This window comes from Cupressus sempervirens, chromosome 9, assembly GCF_028749045.1.
Source record: "Cupressus sempervirens isolate cs-2001-9-10 chromosome 9, ASM2874904v1, whole genome shotgun sequence".
NCBI lineage: Eukaryota > Viridiplantae > Streptophyta > Pinopsida > Cupressales > Cupressaceae > Cupressus > Cupressus sempervirens.
This window is the reverse complement of record NC_143126.1, coordinates 735,494,572-735,513,960: the sequence shown is the minus strand read 5'-3', so window position 1 is coordinate 735,513,960 and position 19,389 is coordinate 735,494,572. Positions and strand designations below refer to the sequence as shown.

At 33.8% G+C, this 19,389-nt stretch overlaps 1 protein-coding gene and 1 pseudogene across 2 annotated transcripts; both read right to left on the bottom strand.

Moving 5' to 3' along the window:
• Nucleotides 1-11,860: 11,860 nt before the first annotated feature.
• LOC149540817 (2-methylene-furan-3-one reductase-like) lies at nucleotides 11,861-13,344 on the bottom strand. The gene is made up of 3 exons (XM_089801901.1): nucleotides 13,103-13,344; nucleotides 12,495-12,978; nucleotides 11,861-12,378 (listed from the first exon to the last, which is right to left on the bottom strand). Exons 1-3 carry the CDS (start codon nucleotides 13,283-13,285, stop codon nucleotides 12,110-12,112), a joined length of 936 nt encoding a protein of 311 aa, XP_089658027.1. The 5' UTR covers nucleotides 13,286-13,344; the 3' UTR covers nucleotides 11,861-12,109.
• Nucleotides 13,345-14,957: 1,613 nt separating this feature from the next.
• LOC149540816 (2-methylene-furan-3-one reductase-like) lies at nucleotides 14,958-16,332 on the bottom strand (annotated as a pseudogene). Its single transcript, XR_016356445.1, has 3 exons — nucleotides 16,070-16,332; nucleotides 15,496-15,978; nucleotides 14,958-15,289 (listed from the first exon to the last, which is right to left on the bottom strand). The product of XR_016356445.1 is annotated as a 2-methylene-furan-3-one reductase-like (transcript).
• Nucleotides 16,333-19,389: the final 3,057 nt, after the last annotated feature.

Sequence of the window (19,389 nt, the reverse complement as noted above, 5' to 3'; positions counted from 1 at the left end):
GATCCCTTGGCGGGGCGTTACATATGGTATCAGAGCCCAAGTTTCTACATTGGGAGCTTTGAGTATATTGGAACGCCACTAGTGTTAGCTAGTTGAACAAGAACGAAAACTTTAAACTATTATGTGTATCTCTTTCAAACTGAAACTTGAAACTAGTTGAACTGAAACATGATGTAAACTATTAGTTGCATATTTTTCATACTTCAACACTTAGACTTCAAAACTGAAATTATAGGCAAACTGAAAATTGAAACTATCTTGTTTGCAAAACATGTGTCTTTTATCTATGTGTTTCAGTAGTATGTTTCATGGTTATTATAGCATCTGGTGTCTTGGATATTATTGTTGGATGGTATTTGGGACGAGGTCTTCCATTAGAGGTCATGGTAGGGGTCGTGGACGAGGTAGAGCTATCAGTGTCCATGAGTTTTCCCACGAAGACCTTAATCAGGAAGAGAATAGGGAAGAGCATGTCAGTGAGCATCAGGAAGGGAACCATAGAGAGGAGCATGCTGACTCGGAGGAGGTTGACATGAGGCAAATGATGTGAACCATCATTGATCACCTACCTCCTGTACATGATCAGGATAGAGCACATCGAGCAGGACATGAGCATAGACCTAGGTCTAGGAGCCCTCTAAGGGATCGACATAGATCCATTGTATCTTCACAGATGAAGGACCTTCAGAAGTCCAAGGTCAAGCCCTTTAACAGGCAGGGTTCTTGATATGTAGCTGAGCAGTGGCTTATTGCCCTTGACAGGATTTTTGCTATGCAGGACTTTGACAGTAATGTCAAAGTGAGGTTTGCTATCACCAACCTAGAGTTCTTTGGGGCCACTTGGTGGAAAATCGAGGGAAAGAAGCTGGGCTTAACCATGAACAGTGTCGCATGGGAGTTATTCTTAGAGAGCTTTCATGAGCGATTCCTACCAGAGGAATGGAAGCAGCATAGAGCAGATGAGTTCCATAACCTGAGGCAGTACACTATGACCGTTATAGAGTATGAGCACAAGTTCTTTGAGCTCATGCCCTTTTCAGGATTCAATGACAACCCAGCACAGTTGGCACAACATTTCATCAGAGGTTTGAACAACCGTTTAATTGGGGGTGTTAAGGTGTTTGAACCTAAAACCCTCAAGGATGCGGTACATCGAGCCGTCCTTGTAGAGAAGAGTGTGAACTTAGGACATGGGGGTTTTGTAGGAGCACCTTCAGCATCAGGATCAAAGGGTGGTCAAGGAACAGGTGGCAATAGGAAACCTCCTTCTGGGGGTAATCAGCAAAAAGAAGGAACTTATCCTCCAGCACAGAGTGGTGGCGGTGGTTCCAATACTAGGAACTATCACAACACTCAATGCAACAAGCAAAACCAGTATGACCAACCATCTCAGAGTGTTCAGTCTTATCCTAGTGGGGGTAGTTTCCAGCAGTCTAGTGCACCTAGAGTTCAGAGGAGCTTCAATGGAGAGTGTTTCTCATGTGGACAACGTGGACACAAGTCATCTCATTGCCCTCAAGGGAAACCACAGTTCTCAAGCCAGAGACCCGCAGCTTCAGAACCTACAGTTGGTGACATGGGTAGAGCTCAGAGAGTGTGCTCAGTGGAGTCATATCCTCCTACAGGGGGAAAGGGCCCAATGGGACCCGCACAATGAGTCCTTAGCTTTTCTTTTCTTGTAGGCTTCCAGGAGTAAGCCTAAGTCTAGGGGGGGGTGGATGTAGTGCCTGCCCCTAAGTCGTATTTTCAATCATCCTTGCCAAACTCTTTTAGGCCAATCTTATGTTTGATGATTAGTATTATTATTTCAGAGATTATCAGATGTTGTTTTACGCTCAGTTTATTATATGATGAGATTACTTGGTACTCTATATTTCATGCATGTATCATGATTATTCAGTGTTTTCAGTTATCTATGATGAATAGCTAGATGGTTTATTATCACATGTGCTTTCTTATGGATACTTACCCCATACTGCATGTGTATGGTGTGCGTGTTTGTTTTCTTTATGTATGGGGTTTCTGATATGGTTAAGGAAGGGAGTCGTAGTCACCTGCTAGTCAGGATCTACACGATGCACCACTTCTTGCCATTGTCTGTTTAGCTTAGAATATTGTGTTTGTACATGCGTGGGTTTTATGCAGGTTGCAGGTACCAGGTATCGACTTCCCTGAATTGCCAAGATGAGCATACCCTATCGCATTATCTCAATGGTAAGAGAGGGGAGATAAACTCTTAAGTCCAAATCCTAAACCCTTTAGCCAATTATCCTAATTGATAATTAGGACAAGTATCTGAGTTAAGTACCCTCTGAATGCATCAAATGATGTAATTTCGTGATTATAACCCTTTTGTTTGATTTAGTATGTATTTTTCTATGATGGGTTTTCGTATGTTGTTATATGAGTCCTTGATGTGTTTTCTATTAATTAAGTCTAATTAAAAAGATTAATTAATGATTTAATTTAATGGAGAATTAATATGATATATTTAATATTTAATTAATTGAGAAATTAATTAAATAAAAGAATTAAATTTGGAGATAAAAGTTCAAAGATAAATTTAGAACATGATAATATTTATTTAATTTAATAATAATATATTTAGAGTTCATTTTTAAATAAATGCTAAATATTATTGTTATTTAAATTAATGAAATATGTTATCAATTAAGTTTCTAAAATAAATTAAAAGTTGACAGATATTAAATTATTAAAGGTTTCTAGATCGCATGATCTAAGCATGAGTTTAAATATGACAATTAAATTAAAAGATAAAATAATAGAAAATAATAATGTTATTTTAATTTCATAAAGTGCGCATGGGATTAAAAGTAATAAAGATTAAAAATAGAAGTCAAGTGAAAAAAAAAAAAAAAAAAAAACTAAATTAAATTATTCAATAATTCATTTAATGTGCATTGAAAGATAAAGCATGGAATTAATACAAGTTAATTTTGAGTTAACTCAGTTGAGAAAAGAGTCCTCTTGGGTGAACGCACAATTAGTGCCCCAATTTGAGGAGAAAACTCCTTATCACAATTTTGGGGGTTCATTTTTGGGGGACACGAATTTGGACAACAAATTTGGGAAAGAATTTTGGGGAGACAATTTTTGGGAACAAATTTTAGAAAGAGAATTTTAGGAAAGATTTTCAAAGGAAAGATATTGAAGAGAAGCGAATCCTCTCACAGTTTTTCGGGGACTTCGTATTAGCATCAAGATCAGGTAGGGTCTTATGCTTTGATCATTGGTTAAATTATGCAATTTGAGATTCCTGTCTTCTTCGTGATTGTTAAAATCAAGTCTCTAGGTTTCATTGCATGAATCTCTTGTTCTTTGGTTCTGTATCTACGATAGGGTATTGTTAAAATATGGTTAGAAGAAAAATAAATCAGTTAGGAACCCTCATCTTCTAGCTTAAAGAAAATACGATTGAATTTGGGAGGGACTGAATTTTAAAAATAATAATAATAATAAAATAAATTCTAAATTAAAAATTTAGATAGCTGGTAATATCTTCTCTATCAGAGTAAGGATGAAAAATACGTATATATATATATAAATTATTATATTAATTGAGAATTTTGTTGTATTTAAATTTTATAATTGATAAAAGGATTTAATAGAACTAATTTAATTAAAATCGATTTAAAAATAAATAAAATGAATTACATATATTATTCATTTTGAAAGGGGATTGTATTTAATTATACATGTTTGGAAAGGGCATTAGTTTTAAATTTGTAAATATATATATATATATATATATATATATATATATATATATATATATATATATATATATATATATATATATATATATATATATATATATATATATATATATATATATATATATATATATATATATATATATATATATATATATATATATATATATATATTTTGAAAAATAGTAATATATATCACTTTTTGGGAAAACGTATTTAAAAAAAAAAAGTTTTAATTATATTACAAACTTGCGGTCTGTACAGTTCGCAGTGTACCTGCGAATGTACAGGGGCCGCAAGGCTTTATTTGGCCGGCGGGCCCTAAACGTATGGTAGGTATTTATTTTTTTAAAATTTTTTGTTTTACTATTACATTTAATAAAGTTATATTATGTTTTATATTAAAATAAATTTATTAATATTGTTTTTAATAATACTTATTTAAATAAGTGTTAAATTAATTAATATTAACAAAATTTAATATAGTTTATTTTAATTTAGTTATTAATAATTTTTATTAAATAGTATGTTAATTATTAAGTAATTAATAATTCATAAAATATTAATATAGTTGTAGGTTATAATTAAATTTATTAAAAGATTTAAATTATAATGATTTATTAAATGTTAATCATCTAGTTATTTTATAAATAACTAATCATTAGCCTTATTAAATTTGATTTAGTTGACTTTAAATATAAATGGGGTAAATTTATATGTTATTTAAAAAGAAGAATGGGTTAATTGAAAGGGTGAATTACAAGACTCATTTACTTGTAACATACATTTAACTGGAAACTGGAACCTTACCTTTAATTCAACTGTATGCTTTCATATCAAATTTAGACTTTGAACTGTACTATTTAGTTTGTACTATCTATGCTTTGGGAGTTTTGGGTGGTTCTAGAGTGTTGACCAGTTTAGGTTGTTACCAGAGGCTCGAGGGTTATGTGATTGTGATGTTATGATGTTTTGGTCTCGATCTTTCTTAACCCGACCATGGTAATGTGATGGAGTGCTCTATGATATGGATGTTTTTACTGGTTGTTATTGCTTTCCAGTTTCCGTGTGAGAAGCTGATGGTGTATGTATTTGAGTTACCTGACTTATCCATTTTTGAGTCATCGATCAGTTGTACTTGGGTTGCTTTCCAGTCGCCTTAATGGGACTGAAGTGTTTTGCTATGCTCTTGATGATGTCATGTTGTGACATGTTTGACTTAACCATTTTTGAGTCTTTGATTAGTATTGTGATTTATTATTGGGATACTTTCTGGTTGCTCATTGGAGAACCTTTGGATATTGTGATTTATCATGGATGCCTTCAGTTGCTGATAGAGAACTGTTGTGGACATCATGATTATTATTTGATGCTTATCAGTTGCTCATGGAGAACTGATGTGATTATTGTGGATTATATTTATGATGCTTTCAGTTGCTTGTATAGGACTGAGGTGATTTTATTATGATTCTTTGATTTGTGATTTCATGAGCCTAGGGTAGGTTATCTATGTGTAGTGTCGAGAAGTGGCTTGCAATGGGGATCGGGGCCCTAAGAGGTTGCCTGGAGTAACCCATTGTAAGTTGTTTTAATAAGTGAAAACATCTCACCTAAATATTGACTTAAATGAACCTAATAAGATAATTGTATGTTCTCTCCCTTGCCTTGAGTACTAGTACAGACTAGGATGGGGTAGAGATAACGCTTGGTTACGACCTTGCATTTCGTAGTATGCCTCGTCAGTACGAGAGGATACTAGTGGTCGCAGGATCACAGGGGACCCGGGATTCCTAAGGGATTGCTCAGGTAACTTCCAACGTGACTTTTGCGATGACACTTTCCCGCTTGCATAGTAGGTTCCCTACGTGTCCTTGTGGTGCCTCTGGGTCTAGATGTCTATCTATGTTGGAACCTTTGAATTAGTTTGCTTTTAGGATATCCTGGACTTAGAGAGTTCTTGTGTCATGTGATTTGATATCCTGTTTGGGACTTGAGACTATCTCCTCAACGCGGTGGGAGTGGACCATTTAGGTTCCACGCGGTCGGGTGGTAGTGCTTTTTACTCTTGCCATTGAGATCTGTCCGTGGTCACTGTGGCTGGAGCTTTCTTGGTTGGCATTTACTTTCATTCTTTTCATGGATTATTATGATGGATGGTTAGATTTTATTATGGATGTATAGATGTATCATGTATATTATTAGTTTTATTTATTTTACTGTACTTTGTATCATGGATTCGAGGAGGATGTATCTTTATTTTTATATATGTATATTCTTTCAAGCCTTTCATACCCTGTGACATGTACAGTGGATGATTGAGCATTCCGAATTAATTTGCCAAGAGGCATTCGGAACAAATGTATAATATGGACATTGGACTTTCTTATTATTCTTTTATGTGGATGTGGTAGTGTTAGACTTAGAATTAATTAAATTTAAATGTGACTCAACGTCTTGGGATCCTTAAGGAATGTAATCTGTTATGTATGTTTGTTAATGACTACATGTTATTGCTTCCGCTACTATGTGTTTGATGTGTATGTTATACTTTCTTACTTTAAAAAAAAAAAATTAAATAAAAAAATTAGCAAACTTAATAAAACTTTAGGTTAATTCTTTTGGATCCCTTGGCGGGGTGTTACAAGTTGCAAAGGAATCAACAGTCTACTTTATCATAAGCTTTTCTAATGTCCATTTTAATCATCGTGCTAGGTATATTATTCTTAGAAATTGTATGAATGACTTCCTCATCTATTATTATACCATCATAGATAGATCTACCATGATCAAACCCCAATTGAGCTTCATTAATTAAGGTGGGGAGGAGACCAGCTAGGCAATTAGTTAGAGTTTTAAATAATAACATATAAATGGTATTGCAAAGTGAAATAGACCTAAAATCCTTAAAGCTCTCCAAGGTAGCTTTATAGGAATCAGGGCCGAGAATGTATGATTGACTTCTTTCAAGAGGCCACCAGAGGCTCTAAAACCATCTAAGGCATCGATGATTTCACTCCCCATAAAATGCCTACACTTTTGAAATTTATTTGGAGCCACTTGGAAGAGCATTTTTTTTACCTCCTCCTTAGAGAAACTGCGAAGAAGAATGTTGTTTTGCTCCCCATAAATAATTTTAGTTATGTGACTTAAAAGAAAATTTTGATGTTGGAGAGAGGACCCTTCTAGATTATTTAACATGTCCTCAAAGTAATTTACAACTTCTTGTGCAATTTCTGTAGGCTGTTCATAGGATTTATTCAAGTCATTGGCAATTTTAGAGATTTTATTTAAAGCTTTTTTCTGCTTCGTGATGTTATGAAAGGACTTCGTGTTCCTATCACCTGCCTCGAGCTATGTTTCCCTAGATTTTTGTTTCTAGTATATTCCCTCTTTGGCTAGAATATCTTCTAATTGAAGATTAAGATCTCTTTCTTTGTTATAAAGATCAGTGTCCATTACTTTGCACATCACCTACAAATTGATTAGGGCTAAGCTTGCCTCTATTGACCTTTTTGAGTCAAAGATGTTGCAAAACTTTTGCTTTTCCGTATGATAAGGTTGTCTTTAATGAACTTGAATTTTTGGACCATCTTATAGAGTCTTGACCCCTCTATTTTGGCATTAATTCACTAGTGTTATAAGGTTGGTAGCAGTGATGCATCCTTAAAACACATTAGTTCAAACTTGAAAGGATTACGAGTCGGAGAGGATTCTAACTCAATCGATAAGAGAACTAGATAATGATCAGACCCTAAGAAAGGGAGAGTTTCAGAAATCATGGATGAGAGTGCTTCAGGTACATTTCCCAACAACAAGAATCTATCTAATTTTGATGTTATCTATTTGAAGTCAAGTCTTCTATTGTTCCAAGTAAAAGAATTGTCCTTGGATTTTACTTTGAGAAGAGTAGCTTGGAATAACCAGTTATTGAAATCCATTGATGCTTGAGATAGTTTTGAAAGACCCCCTCTTTTTTTAGATGGAGAGGAGACAATTTTGAAGTCCCCCCCCAAGAATGTAGGGGAAAGCTAACTAGCTCATAGTTACATCCAGTTCCTTCCATAGGTTCCTTTTGTCAATTGTCTGAATTGGCCCATAAATGTTAAATATAGAGAATTACATATTATGAAATTTGACAAGGACCCACATCCAATGTCTTTCAATTTTAACTAGATCCAGGTCAATAAGTCAAGGGTTCCAAATTATAGCCAAACCCCCTAAGGCTCCTATAGCCGAGTTCCCCAAAAAAATCGTAGGGCCTAATTTCTTTCCAAAGGAACTCAACTCATCCTGATTCATTTTAGTTTGTTGGATAATTAGAATGTCAGGTTTGTAGTTAGATATGCAACACTTAATTAAGCACTACTTGTTAGGGGCATTCAAGCCCCTAACATTCTAGGTAGTGACCTTCATTTGGGTGTGGGAAGGACCTTCCCCTTCCCTGCATCAAAAAGAGTAGTTAATTTAGTTTGACCATTAGCCTCAGCTTCCCGAGTCCTCAATTCATTCAATGATTTTCTTCCTCTCTTTTTTGAAAGCTTATACAGATTAGGAGAAGACCTTAGTTCCTAGGATTATTCTAGTCCCCTTAGGTTATCCTCTTTTTCCATCCTTAAGAGATCATTCCTAAGATCTTCATGTGTATAGCCTTTGCCTCCTATTGCTAGGAGTTCATTAATAAATTTTTTTTTTTTTTCCATAGTTAAGCCTTCAAGGACTGCCTCCTCAGTACACATATTAATAAATTATTCAATGAGCTTATCACAAACATAATTCTTTTCATGCTCACTCAATCTAGAGGAGAAGGAAGGTTTTCTAGCTTGGGATAGAGCTTCCTCCTCCATAAAACTCGAAGGAGATATGGAAACATACCTTAATCTCAAAGGATGGGAGATAAGAGGGCCCTCAGGAGTAGCTTCCAAATTGTCATTATAGTTTAATTCCTAAAGACTCATATCCTTAGCCATGTCCTCCTTTAGTAGCTTAGGGATATCTGCCACAATATCTCCTACAAGGGAAGTTGATCCATCCAGAATAGTAAAGCCTCTTTTCCCTAGATTAAGGGAAATGTAGAGAGAAATGGGGGTAGTTGATTTCCAAATTGAAGAAATTTGTATTGGAGTTTGAGACCCACGAAATAGAAAGTTAATGAGATTTATAGAATGTTGGTGTATATCAAACTGACCTTAACAAAATTATTAGTCGCTTGAAGGACTTGACCATACATGGTCAAAAAAATTAACAGTGATATATTCTATGTGTATGATTTATTTTCAAATTAAAATTATCGTATTTGTGAATCCTACAAGAGTAGTTAAGTAGTCAAAAATTAGGATAGTGGTATTTTTATGCTTCTAAATGATCTCCTAACTACTTTGCCATTAAATCCCACATACATGTAAAATCACATTTTACCACGTCAACTGCATGACATGTATAATTTGTATTCTAATATTCTTAGGAGTTAATCAACCTTCAAGCTTTAAGAGGATGTAAATATCATCTTATCATATTCACAATAACCTAAAATATAAAGTAAATCTCCTAAAGAGAAGCATTTATTGAAAGAGAAGGGTCACAATTAAGTGTGTTGTGCATATTGCAATTCAATGTGGTAAATTCTATGATAGCTAAAAGGGGCATACAACTTTAACTTTTACCTATTTGAATCTTGGCTATTAAATTCTCTAAAAATAAACGAGGGCATAAAGATCTAATTCAATTTCTATTTGAAACTTGTGATCCCTTATTTATCATGTACATGACATGTGCCCTAATGGAATAATCTTACCCTTTCCTTATTTCTTACAAGAAATTTATGAACCACTTCCAAATCTAAAGTTAGCAATGCATGGCTTAAAACATAGGTAAGAGATCTTGAAACTACTCGTGTTGAAAAATTCTTACCCAAATTTCCATTTCTTTTAGTTATAATTTTTTTGCCACTATATGATATTTTATCTTTGACTGCGTAGTCAAGTTGTATGTTCAGTCTTTGACTAAGTAGTCAAGTTATTTATCATGTACTTTGCATTTGCACAAAGGGAGAAGTTTATCTTTTCCTCATTTCTTACAAGAAATTTAAGAAATTTATGAAGCATTTGCAAATCTAAAGTTTGGAATATGTGGCTTAACACATGAAAGAGATATTGAAACTACTTCTATTGAAAATGGATTCTTATCGAGATTTCCATCTGTTTTAGCTATAAGCTATAACTCTTTGATTGGGCAGTCAAGTTTTGTGCGTTTCAACCTTATTTATTAATACAAAAATTATTGTTCTAATTTTAATGCTATTTAATAAATAAGTATAAGATTAAAATATATATGAATTGTTATTAAGAATAAGAATCCACTCTTAACCTTATTTATTAATAAATAAATAAAAAAGTATTGTTCTAATTTCAAGGTTATTATCTTTTTATATACATAATTTTTTTTTGCATGGAAACGCTCTGGTTGTTTAAATTTAAACACAAAATACATTTAAGAAGTCACGAGGGATAGGGGTAAAAATACTTTATTTAAAAATGATGGATGGTAAAAGGGGTGCCCTCAACATTTATGTAAAATTATGTTAACAAAAGAAATTTTCCACGTAAGGGTATAATTGAATATCAATAAACCTAAAAATTACTAGGTTGCAAGGGCAAGACTAGTAAGAGGTCAATTACAAACATCTAGTTTATCCTAAGCATCAAAAAGGGCAAAACCATCATCAATATGTGTTTGGCAATCATTTGTAAGTTGTGAAGCACACACATGTGAACTAATTGATTCCAAGCAAGAGAATTTGCTAAACTCTAGTCAACTGGGAGAATTATTCCAAAAGTAAGAGGTGATAGGAAACTACTAAGGTTAAAGACCACTTGGTTTAGTATCCCAAGAGCCTTGTACTTGAGAATATTGAGAATGAGATCTTTGATCTCTTCTAGGCAAGAGTGCATTCTGATTATGATCACACCTCCAGCAATGACTTGTGCAAAAGACTAGCTACTACACCTTTGACAAATGTACAAGTGCTTAACTAGTGATCTAAGGGGTTTCACAATTTTACAAGTTCAAGTGCAACCTTGCAAGACTAAGCATAGATCTACATGAGCACATTAGAGAAAATGATATTGTTACTTTACACAATAACATCAATCAAATAATTAATCCATTAGATCATAAAAGGAAATAACAAACAAGATGAAGTACAAAATTTGATGCTCTTAAAGAGTACTATAAACTAAGGTCATTGTTTCCACATCATACTTAACACCACCTTAGTAACAATATATACTTGAGCCATCTAACTTACATTATTATTTTTAAAATCAAATTTAGAAACAAATAAATAAATCAACATTTAATTTTTTATAGAACTAAGTATAATTGATTGAAATGGTGCCTTGGCCAACTCAAAGGAGACATCTTAATTATGATATACCTATATTTCATTAATTGTAAGATTTAGTTGTATCAAATAAATGGAGTATTGCTAGCTATGTCAAACAATTAAACTTGTTGAGTCTTAAATTTTTTATATAAATTCTTTGTCAAATAGAATATAATAAAATAATCAATTAGTAAAAGTACATTGGTCTAGATTTAAAATATTTAATAAATATTTTTGTAACTATTTAAATAAATGTTTTGAATATATCTTATTTATTAGTAATCTCCCTTTAAAAAAAAAGTCTCTTTTTAAATTGATAATAAGTTCTTGAATTGTTAATTATCAATATTTATAATTTATAACTTGACATCTCTTTGAACCAAAAACAATTTTAGGATAAGAATGCAAAAACTATCATATTATTCCTCTGTTTGCCACCTATAATGTTCCACATATTCACATGTTTACTCTTAGAGAAATTCAATTCAAGTCCCTCCTTTCAAGTGATGGTCAAGTCTGATGTCATGAGCATAGCACCATATCATTCTACTTTGTTGGCCGATTCATATTTATCCAGAGTACTAATGGTCAAGTCTGATGTCATGAACATAGTCTAGTGATTATGCTGTAATGATGTTGATTTATACTGTATAGTTAATGTTTTTAAATGCTTTGTAATTCTTAGATTCTTATTCTAATAAAAAAAAATTTAAAAAATTTATTGATTACACCTAATAATAAAATATTATTTTAAAAGTGCATTATTTATTGTATAGAGGCTAAATATAGAGTAGTTACACACCCAACTATGTTGCTCTAGATAGGCTAGGCTAAATGTATAGCCGTTAGACACCCAACTATGTTATTACAGTGAAACGGAGATACCAGCGGCGATACGATATAACACACCATCCCAAACTATGTACATTTTGAGTTAGTTTACAGACGACTATTCTTCAAGAATACTCTACGCCTTGAAACACAGAAATTCTTCTCATTCGATCGGGGATATCACGATCTTTCCTCTGGCTCTTCCGCTTTCCTGGTGTTTGAATGCCTCCACAACATCTGAAAAAGCGTAAGGGCTCTTCGGATCGATCACGGGCTTCAGCTTCCCGCTCTCGATGTATTTCCCCAACCTTTCCAAATTGCTGCCTTGGGGTTTAACAAACACATTCACTGCTCTCTGATGCGGAGGAAATGATGCAATGTCCGCTATTTTACCTTCCTCCTTCACAACTACATGAGACTTGAACGATTCGCCTGAAAATTACAAGAAATTTTTTAAAAAAATTCAAAACCCTTTCTTCAAAATCCTTTCCGACACGCAGGAACGAAAAAATAAATAAAAAAATTGAAACCCAAAACCCTAAACCTACCAATGGTGTCGAAAACGAAATCAAATTTCTCATCCACTTGCTCGTAGCTCTGCTTGGTGTAATCCACCACCAGATCCGCACCCAGGCTCCTCACAAACTCCGCTTTCGCCGTGCTGCAAGTCGCAACAATTCTAGAAGCTTCGAAAACATGCTTTGCCAGCTGGATCGCCAGGCTGCCAACGCCGCCTGCGCCTCCCACAATAAACACGCTCTGCCCCTTTTGAAATCCAACGGTATCAAACGCCTGCAGCGCGGTTAAGAGCGCAAGCGGCAAACTGGCGGCTTCTTCGAAAGATAGATTTTTGGGCTTCAACGCCAACAGATGTTCTTCTGCCACCGTGTACTCGGCCAGAGTGCCAACCTGCTTCGGACTTCCCGCTGTGAAATCTTGTATGTCGCCGTAAACCTCATCGCCCTTCTGAAACTTGGAGACGCCGTTACCCACGTCGATAACTTCTCCTGCCACGTCACAGCCTGGTACCATCTGCCAAACATACCCCAAACAAAAAGACATCAAATATATTTTATGTGCTTCTAAATTCAAGAACTGCAACAACAAAAACAAACCCTAATTAAGAATTAAAAAACAAGTTTTGATTGAAGCATACAGGAAAGGGGGCATCGGCGCTGCGCAGGATGCCATATTGACGTATCTTGAAATCCACAGGATTGAGAGCAGCTGCACGAACTTTAATCAAGACCTGGCCTGGACCAAAGCTTGGAGATTGGATTTCCCCGAACTGCAGAACGTCTACAGATCCGTACTTGTTGTAAAACCACGCCTTAACCATTTTTAGTCACAGAAAGTAGTTGATCTGTTTGCGTAGCCAGTACAATTTCAAGCCTGGATGCAATGAAGGAACGAGGCGGTCCTTTATATAATTACCCTCTCTTCTCTTTCGCTCCGTCCCTCAACGTAAGCTCTGATGACATCGCACCGCAAAAATGACGGAGTAACTAATATATTAAAATATAAGAAACAAAATCTAGAAAGTTCAATTGCGTTCTCAGGTTAGTGGGACCTTTGTACCGTCAAACTTACGTCATCCGCGACGGTTCTAGGGGTACTTAATAAGCCTGGAGACTTTGAGGGTTTTAAAATTTCAAATAAAGGATAAATGTGGGGAATAGAAATGGATGTACTAGAATAAACGAGAAATTGCCGGTATCATTTCTAGGTCCTCATGTTCTATTTTTATCTCTAAAAAATACAGATTTTTTGGAATTATATTTTTACTTATAATTGTATAGAAATAGTGTATGATTAAAGTAGAGAGTCTAAATAGTAAAACAAGAGTCCTTGCCTCCCGAAGGTTTGGGAATAATGAGAAAGGGGTAATATGAGGGGGCAACAAAGATGATTGGACTCCAATATAGTATGCAAGAGAGGGATTGGATAGCATTTGTATGAAGGTGTAAATATAAAATTGATTACATGATTAGGCATTCTAATTTGCATTCTAGGAATAACAAAATTTCTATATTAGAATTAACAAGCGAGGTGCAATGGTTTAGTTGATTGTATTATGTTCTTAATAATTTGTCTTCAAAGTGAATGAATGGGTATAGTAGTGGCCATTGCATACAATTTGCATACAAGCATCAACCATTCAAAAATATAAAATATAATCATACAAAGAGTAGGAAGTATACGGACAATGAAGATTTAATTTTGAATGTAAATATTTTAATCTCTCTCTGTCTCTCTTAGCACACAGTGTCAACCAAGCAACGCAAAACCAATTGCTTAAAACAAACCATCCACATTACCTAGAAAGTTGTGGAGAATTACTCACTAGAATTTATTGCTTGTTGTCTTTGTTTTTTGATCTTTTTACCACGATGCACCTTTTTAAAACATTCAAATTTTACAACAAATGATTGTAATATTGAATGATTGTAGGAACATTGGAATGGTGCATGGAACCCATAATAAAACAATGAAAAGATTGGCAAGAATTGTGCATGGAATCCAAAATGAAACAATGAAAAGATCAACAAGAGCACGTCATATTTTTAAAACTAATAAAATGACAAAAAATATAATGATTATTTCTTAATGTAGATAGTGGAGATCTTAAATGTTTTCTACTCTATTTGAAAAAGAAGAAATATTACAATTCAAATTTATAGTAGAATTATGTATGAAAATATTAAATATTAAAATTAATATATTATTATTCATTAATAAAAGTTTGCTTTTATGTGTGCACAATTTTATGTTTATATAATTTTAATATTAATTTTATCATTTTAACATCAAACTCGTTGTAATTAAATAGAATAAAAATACATAAAAACCTAATGCATTAAGCTAACCAATCAATGATAAATTTCAAAAAGTCATGGAAAAGATCATAATAACAAAAAAGAAATCCATTTTGTGCCACTAAAATAACATATTCAAACAAAAAAAAAAATAACACAAGCAAAGCACTTACGCCTTAAAGCGATCACGAACACTGAGATGTAATATTCCACTTGATTGCTATCTATTCCATGATAATCTACAGCCTCTCCACATACTCAAATGGGGGAAATAATGATTTTTCCTCTGGCTCGTCCGCTCTCTAGGTGTCTGAACGCCTCCACCACGTCACAAAACGCGAAGGGACTCTTCGGATTGATCACAACCTTCACTTTCCCATTCTCTATGTATTCCCTCAACCTCTCTAGATTCCTCCCCTGCAGCTGCGACAGGCGCACATTCTCAACTCTCGGATGCAGCGGAAATGATGCAATGTCCACAATTTTGCCTTCTTCCTTTGCCACCACATGAGATTTGAAAGATTGACCTGGAAAAATAAAAAGATTGCTAATTTCTTCTGCAAAACCTTCTCAGACTCTCTCCCTAGCAAAAGTAACAATTTCAAACCCTAACCCTATCTATCGTCTCGGAAAAAAGAAAAATCAAAACTCTTCCTTCAAAATCCTGTTCAGACAAAAGAATATATGCCGGAACGAAAAATAACAAATCTGAAACCCTAGACCCTAACCCTACCAATGGTGTCGAAGACGAAATCAAATTTCTCATCGGCTTTTTCGTAGCTCTGCTTCGTATAATCCACCACGAGATCAGCTCCCAGGCTCTTCACAAACTCCACTTTCCCCATCCTGCAAGTCGAGACGACTCTAGAATCTTCGAATACATTCTTCGCCAGCGATATCGCCAGGCTTCCCACGCCGCCTGCACCTCCCACAATAAACAAGCTCTGCCCCTTTTGAAATCCAACGGTATCAAATGCCAGTAGGACAGTTAAGAGCGCAAGCAGCAAACTTGCTGCTTCCTTAAAAGACAAATTGCTAGGCTTGAATGCCAGCAGGTGCTCTTCTGCCACCGTTTACTCCGCCAGAGTATCCACCTGCCTGAGGTGTCCTTCCACAGCTTGGAGAATGTCGTCGTGAACTTCGTCGCCCTTTTTAAACTTGGACACGCCGTCACCCACATCAGCAACGACCCTGGCCACGTTAGCCCTAGGCACCACTTGTGAAACGGAGCCCAAACAGAAAGGCAAAAATGTTATTTTGTGCTTAATTACTAAGACTAAAGCCAAAATTAAAAATCCTACATGAACGAATCTTTGGTTTAGTGTGTATAGGAAATGTGATATTCAGAGTGCCGGAGAAGCTATCCTGTCGTATCTTGAAATCCACAGGATTGAGAGCAGCTACAACTTTGATCAAACCCTGGCCTAGAACTAAGCTCGGAAGTGAGATTTCCCCAAGTTGAAGGACATCTACGGAGTCCTACTCCTTGTAAAACCATCCCTTCACCATTTTTACTCTGAAAGACATGATCTCTTTGCCTTGCCAACACAACGTCTCCGCGCGAAATTTATGTTTGAAGAGAGAGGGCGGGAAAACATCATCAGAAACAGCTAGCTTTATGGATATGGAAGAATTTTTTTCGTACGGAGTAAAAACACTAGATTTGAAATATTTAGTCTATAGCATGGTCAGAAGCTTAAAGCCGACTAGATACATTGAATCTCAAAATTATGAAGAGAATGGTGCAGACTCAGACACGTACATCTTTGTTATTATTATTATTATTATTGTTTTTATTATTATTAGTCTCTGTCATGGCAAGAAACTTATGCATTGGTTAAAAGCGAATGATCTTATTACTTTGTCCAATCAGAGCTTTTATTTATTGATATCCATTTTTCATTATAAACATTTGTTTTTTTGACATTTTTGCCAAATTAATGAAACTTATTTTCATGCAATTTGATTGGTCTATGTGCTACAATCATGAGTTTAAAAATTTTTTATTTTATTTTTTTGCACATAAAATCATTTATTTTTCTCTTTTTGCACACTTTAGATATTAATCTATTATGGTTACAATTGTATTCCATTTCGAAAAATCAACAGAAACAAACAGAACAAGAGAACATAGTAAGTAATAATTATAGAGAGGACATATGGGTCAACCTTTGTCCTGTGCGCATTGATTATGGATGTCATTATATTCCATTTCTAACAAATCAACACAAACAAACAACACACTGCAACATGGTAATCAATTTGAGAAATGACATATGGGTCAACATTTGTTCTGTGAGCATTGATTATGGATGTCATTATATTCTATTTCTAAGAAATCAACACAAACAAACAATACACTACAACAGGGTAAGCAATTTGAGATATGACATATGAGTCAACCTTTGTCCTGTGAGCATTGATTATAGATGCGATTATAGATGCCACAGAATTGTTTTTTTTTATGGTTGTAGCTTATAAATTATTTTTAGGTCAACATTTGTCCTATGTGGGCATTAATTATGGAATTCTCTAGAATTGTTGTTTCCTTATTTATAGCATTGGTTGATTATTTTTAAATCGCATTTCGAAAAGCTTTCGTCTCTTGCTATTGGAGTACACGGTATGTCAAAAATTTCTCTATTCTTTTTATTTGAAATTATAGTGTTCTAGTTGTATTTTTTTTGTGATGATCATATTTTCATGGAATCTTGTTGAAATGTATTCTTGAGAATGTATTGTGTTGTAATTGCATTATGTTTTTGTGATCATCATATTAACATGAAATTTATCTATGGAAGCTTGTTCAAATCTATTATTTAGAATCAATATTTTTCGTAAAAGAATTGAATTTTTTGTTTGAAAATTTGAGATACATTTGTCAAAATTTGAGATCTATGATCTATTGTGTGGAATCAAGTTCTTGTCAAAGAATTGATTTTTTTGCTAAGATCTGTATAGATATTTTAGATCACAATAATTTAAGAGACAAAATAGTTCAAAAGTTTACCAAAACACAATCAAACATGAATCTCGTGAAGTTGTTGGAGAAACTCCATTGAGAAATGTTGAAAAGCCAAACTCAATGAACTAACATAGAATCACTAATAGCATATTGTGATTTGAGTGTGTTTGTCATTATTGTGACTGGAACATTATGGTTCACAACTATTTGCCATTAGAAATATGTGCAAGTTTTATGGAGATAAGGGTTGAATGAAAGAGTAGGTCATTTTGTAGAGAATACAGAAGTGATACAGGAACATGGCTATAGAGTTTTGTACTCAAATAAATATGAAATATATGATTGTTCATATAAAATACATAAATATATAAAAAATTACAATTGATTTGATTTTTTCTCTTCACTATGCATTTCTTTGAAATCATAGTATATTATTTAATATATTATTACTTTCGATTACTCATTAAGATTTTTCAATGTTTTAATATATTATTACTTTCAATTAGTCATTAAGATTTTTCAATTGATGACATCACAATTGTAACAAAAGAACCAAGCTATGACTTGCCAATAGTGACATTCTACATTCCACTACTTAATGTTTGTTCCATTAAAATATGTTAGCTTGAGAATAGACAGATTCTATATTCCACTACTAGTATAGCAAACAAATGAGAACCAATAATGAAGATCACTTTTAAAAGAGGACTTTATGCAATTGAAAATCGAATACATTGCTTATTGACTCATTCCTAACAAGTTCTCCCTTCTTCATTTGTCTCTCCAATATCCAATAGTGAGATTCTACATTCCACTACTTAATGTTTGTTCCATTAAAATATGTTGACTTGAGAATAGATAGATTCTACATTCCACTACTAGTATATCAAACAAATGAGAACCAATGGTTGTGAATACATCATGACTAGAAGAGTAGTGCGCTATAAGTGTGAGCTATAATGAAGATCACTTTTAAAAGAAGGCTTTACAATAGTTGTAAATACATCATGACTAGAAGAGTAATGTGCCTTAAGTCTGACTTATAATGAAGATTTGCTTTAAAATAGGGCTTTATGCAATTGAAAACCTTATATGTTGCTTATTGAATCCTTCCCAACAAGTTCTCCCTCCTTTATTTGCCTCTCCAATATTTCTTGTAAGTCCATAACATTTTTTGCTTTCAAAATAAATTTCGTTGTTGCTTTTGTTTCTTTGATAGTTTGGAAAATCTTGAAGTATAGATTGAGTGGAGGTTCTTTGCTTTCAGGTTAGAAATATTTAGGTGTATAAGGCTTTGGGGAGTTTGTTTAGCAAAGGGTTTATAGGATTCAGATATACTTGTGGTGAGTAATTTTATGGGTATCAGTAATTTTTACATAATGTTAGGTGTATTATGCTTCTATTTTCTTAGTGTTTGGCAAATGCTTTATTAATCTTTTTATAAATCTAGAATTGAATCTGTCAGGAATCTTATTTGACCAATTGCATGTGTTGTTGAAAACCTCTCTTTAATTTTTAGCTCAAGATATATTCATGTTCAGAAAGTAAACTTGCTTTTAGTTTTTGATTAAAATGGATTCCTTTTCATCATAACAATATTTGCAATGGAGGTCGGCAATTTTTTTAGTCCTATTTTTCTTCTAAATTTAATTTTGCCTATTC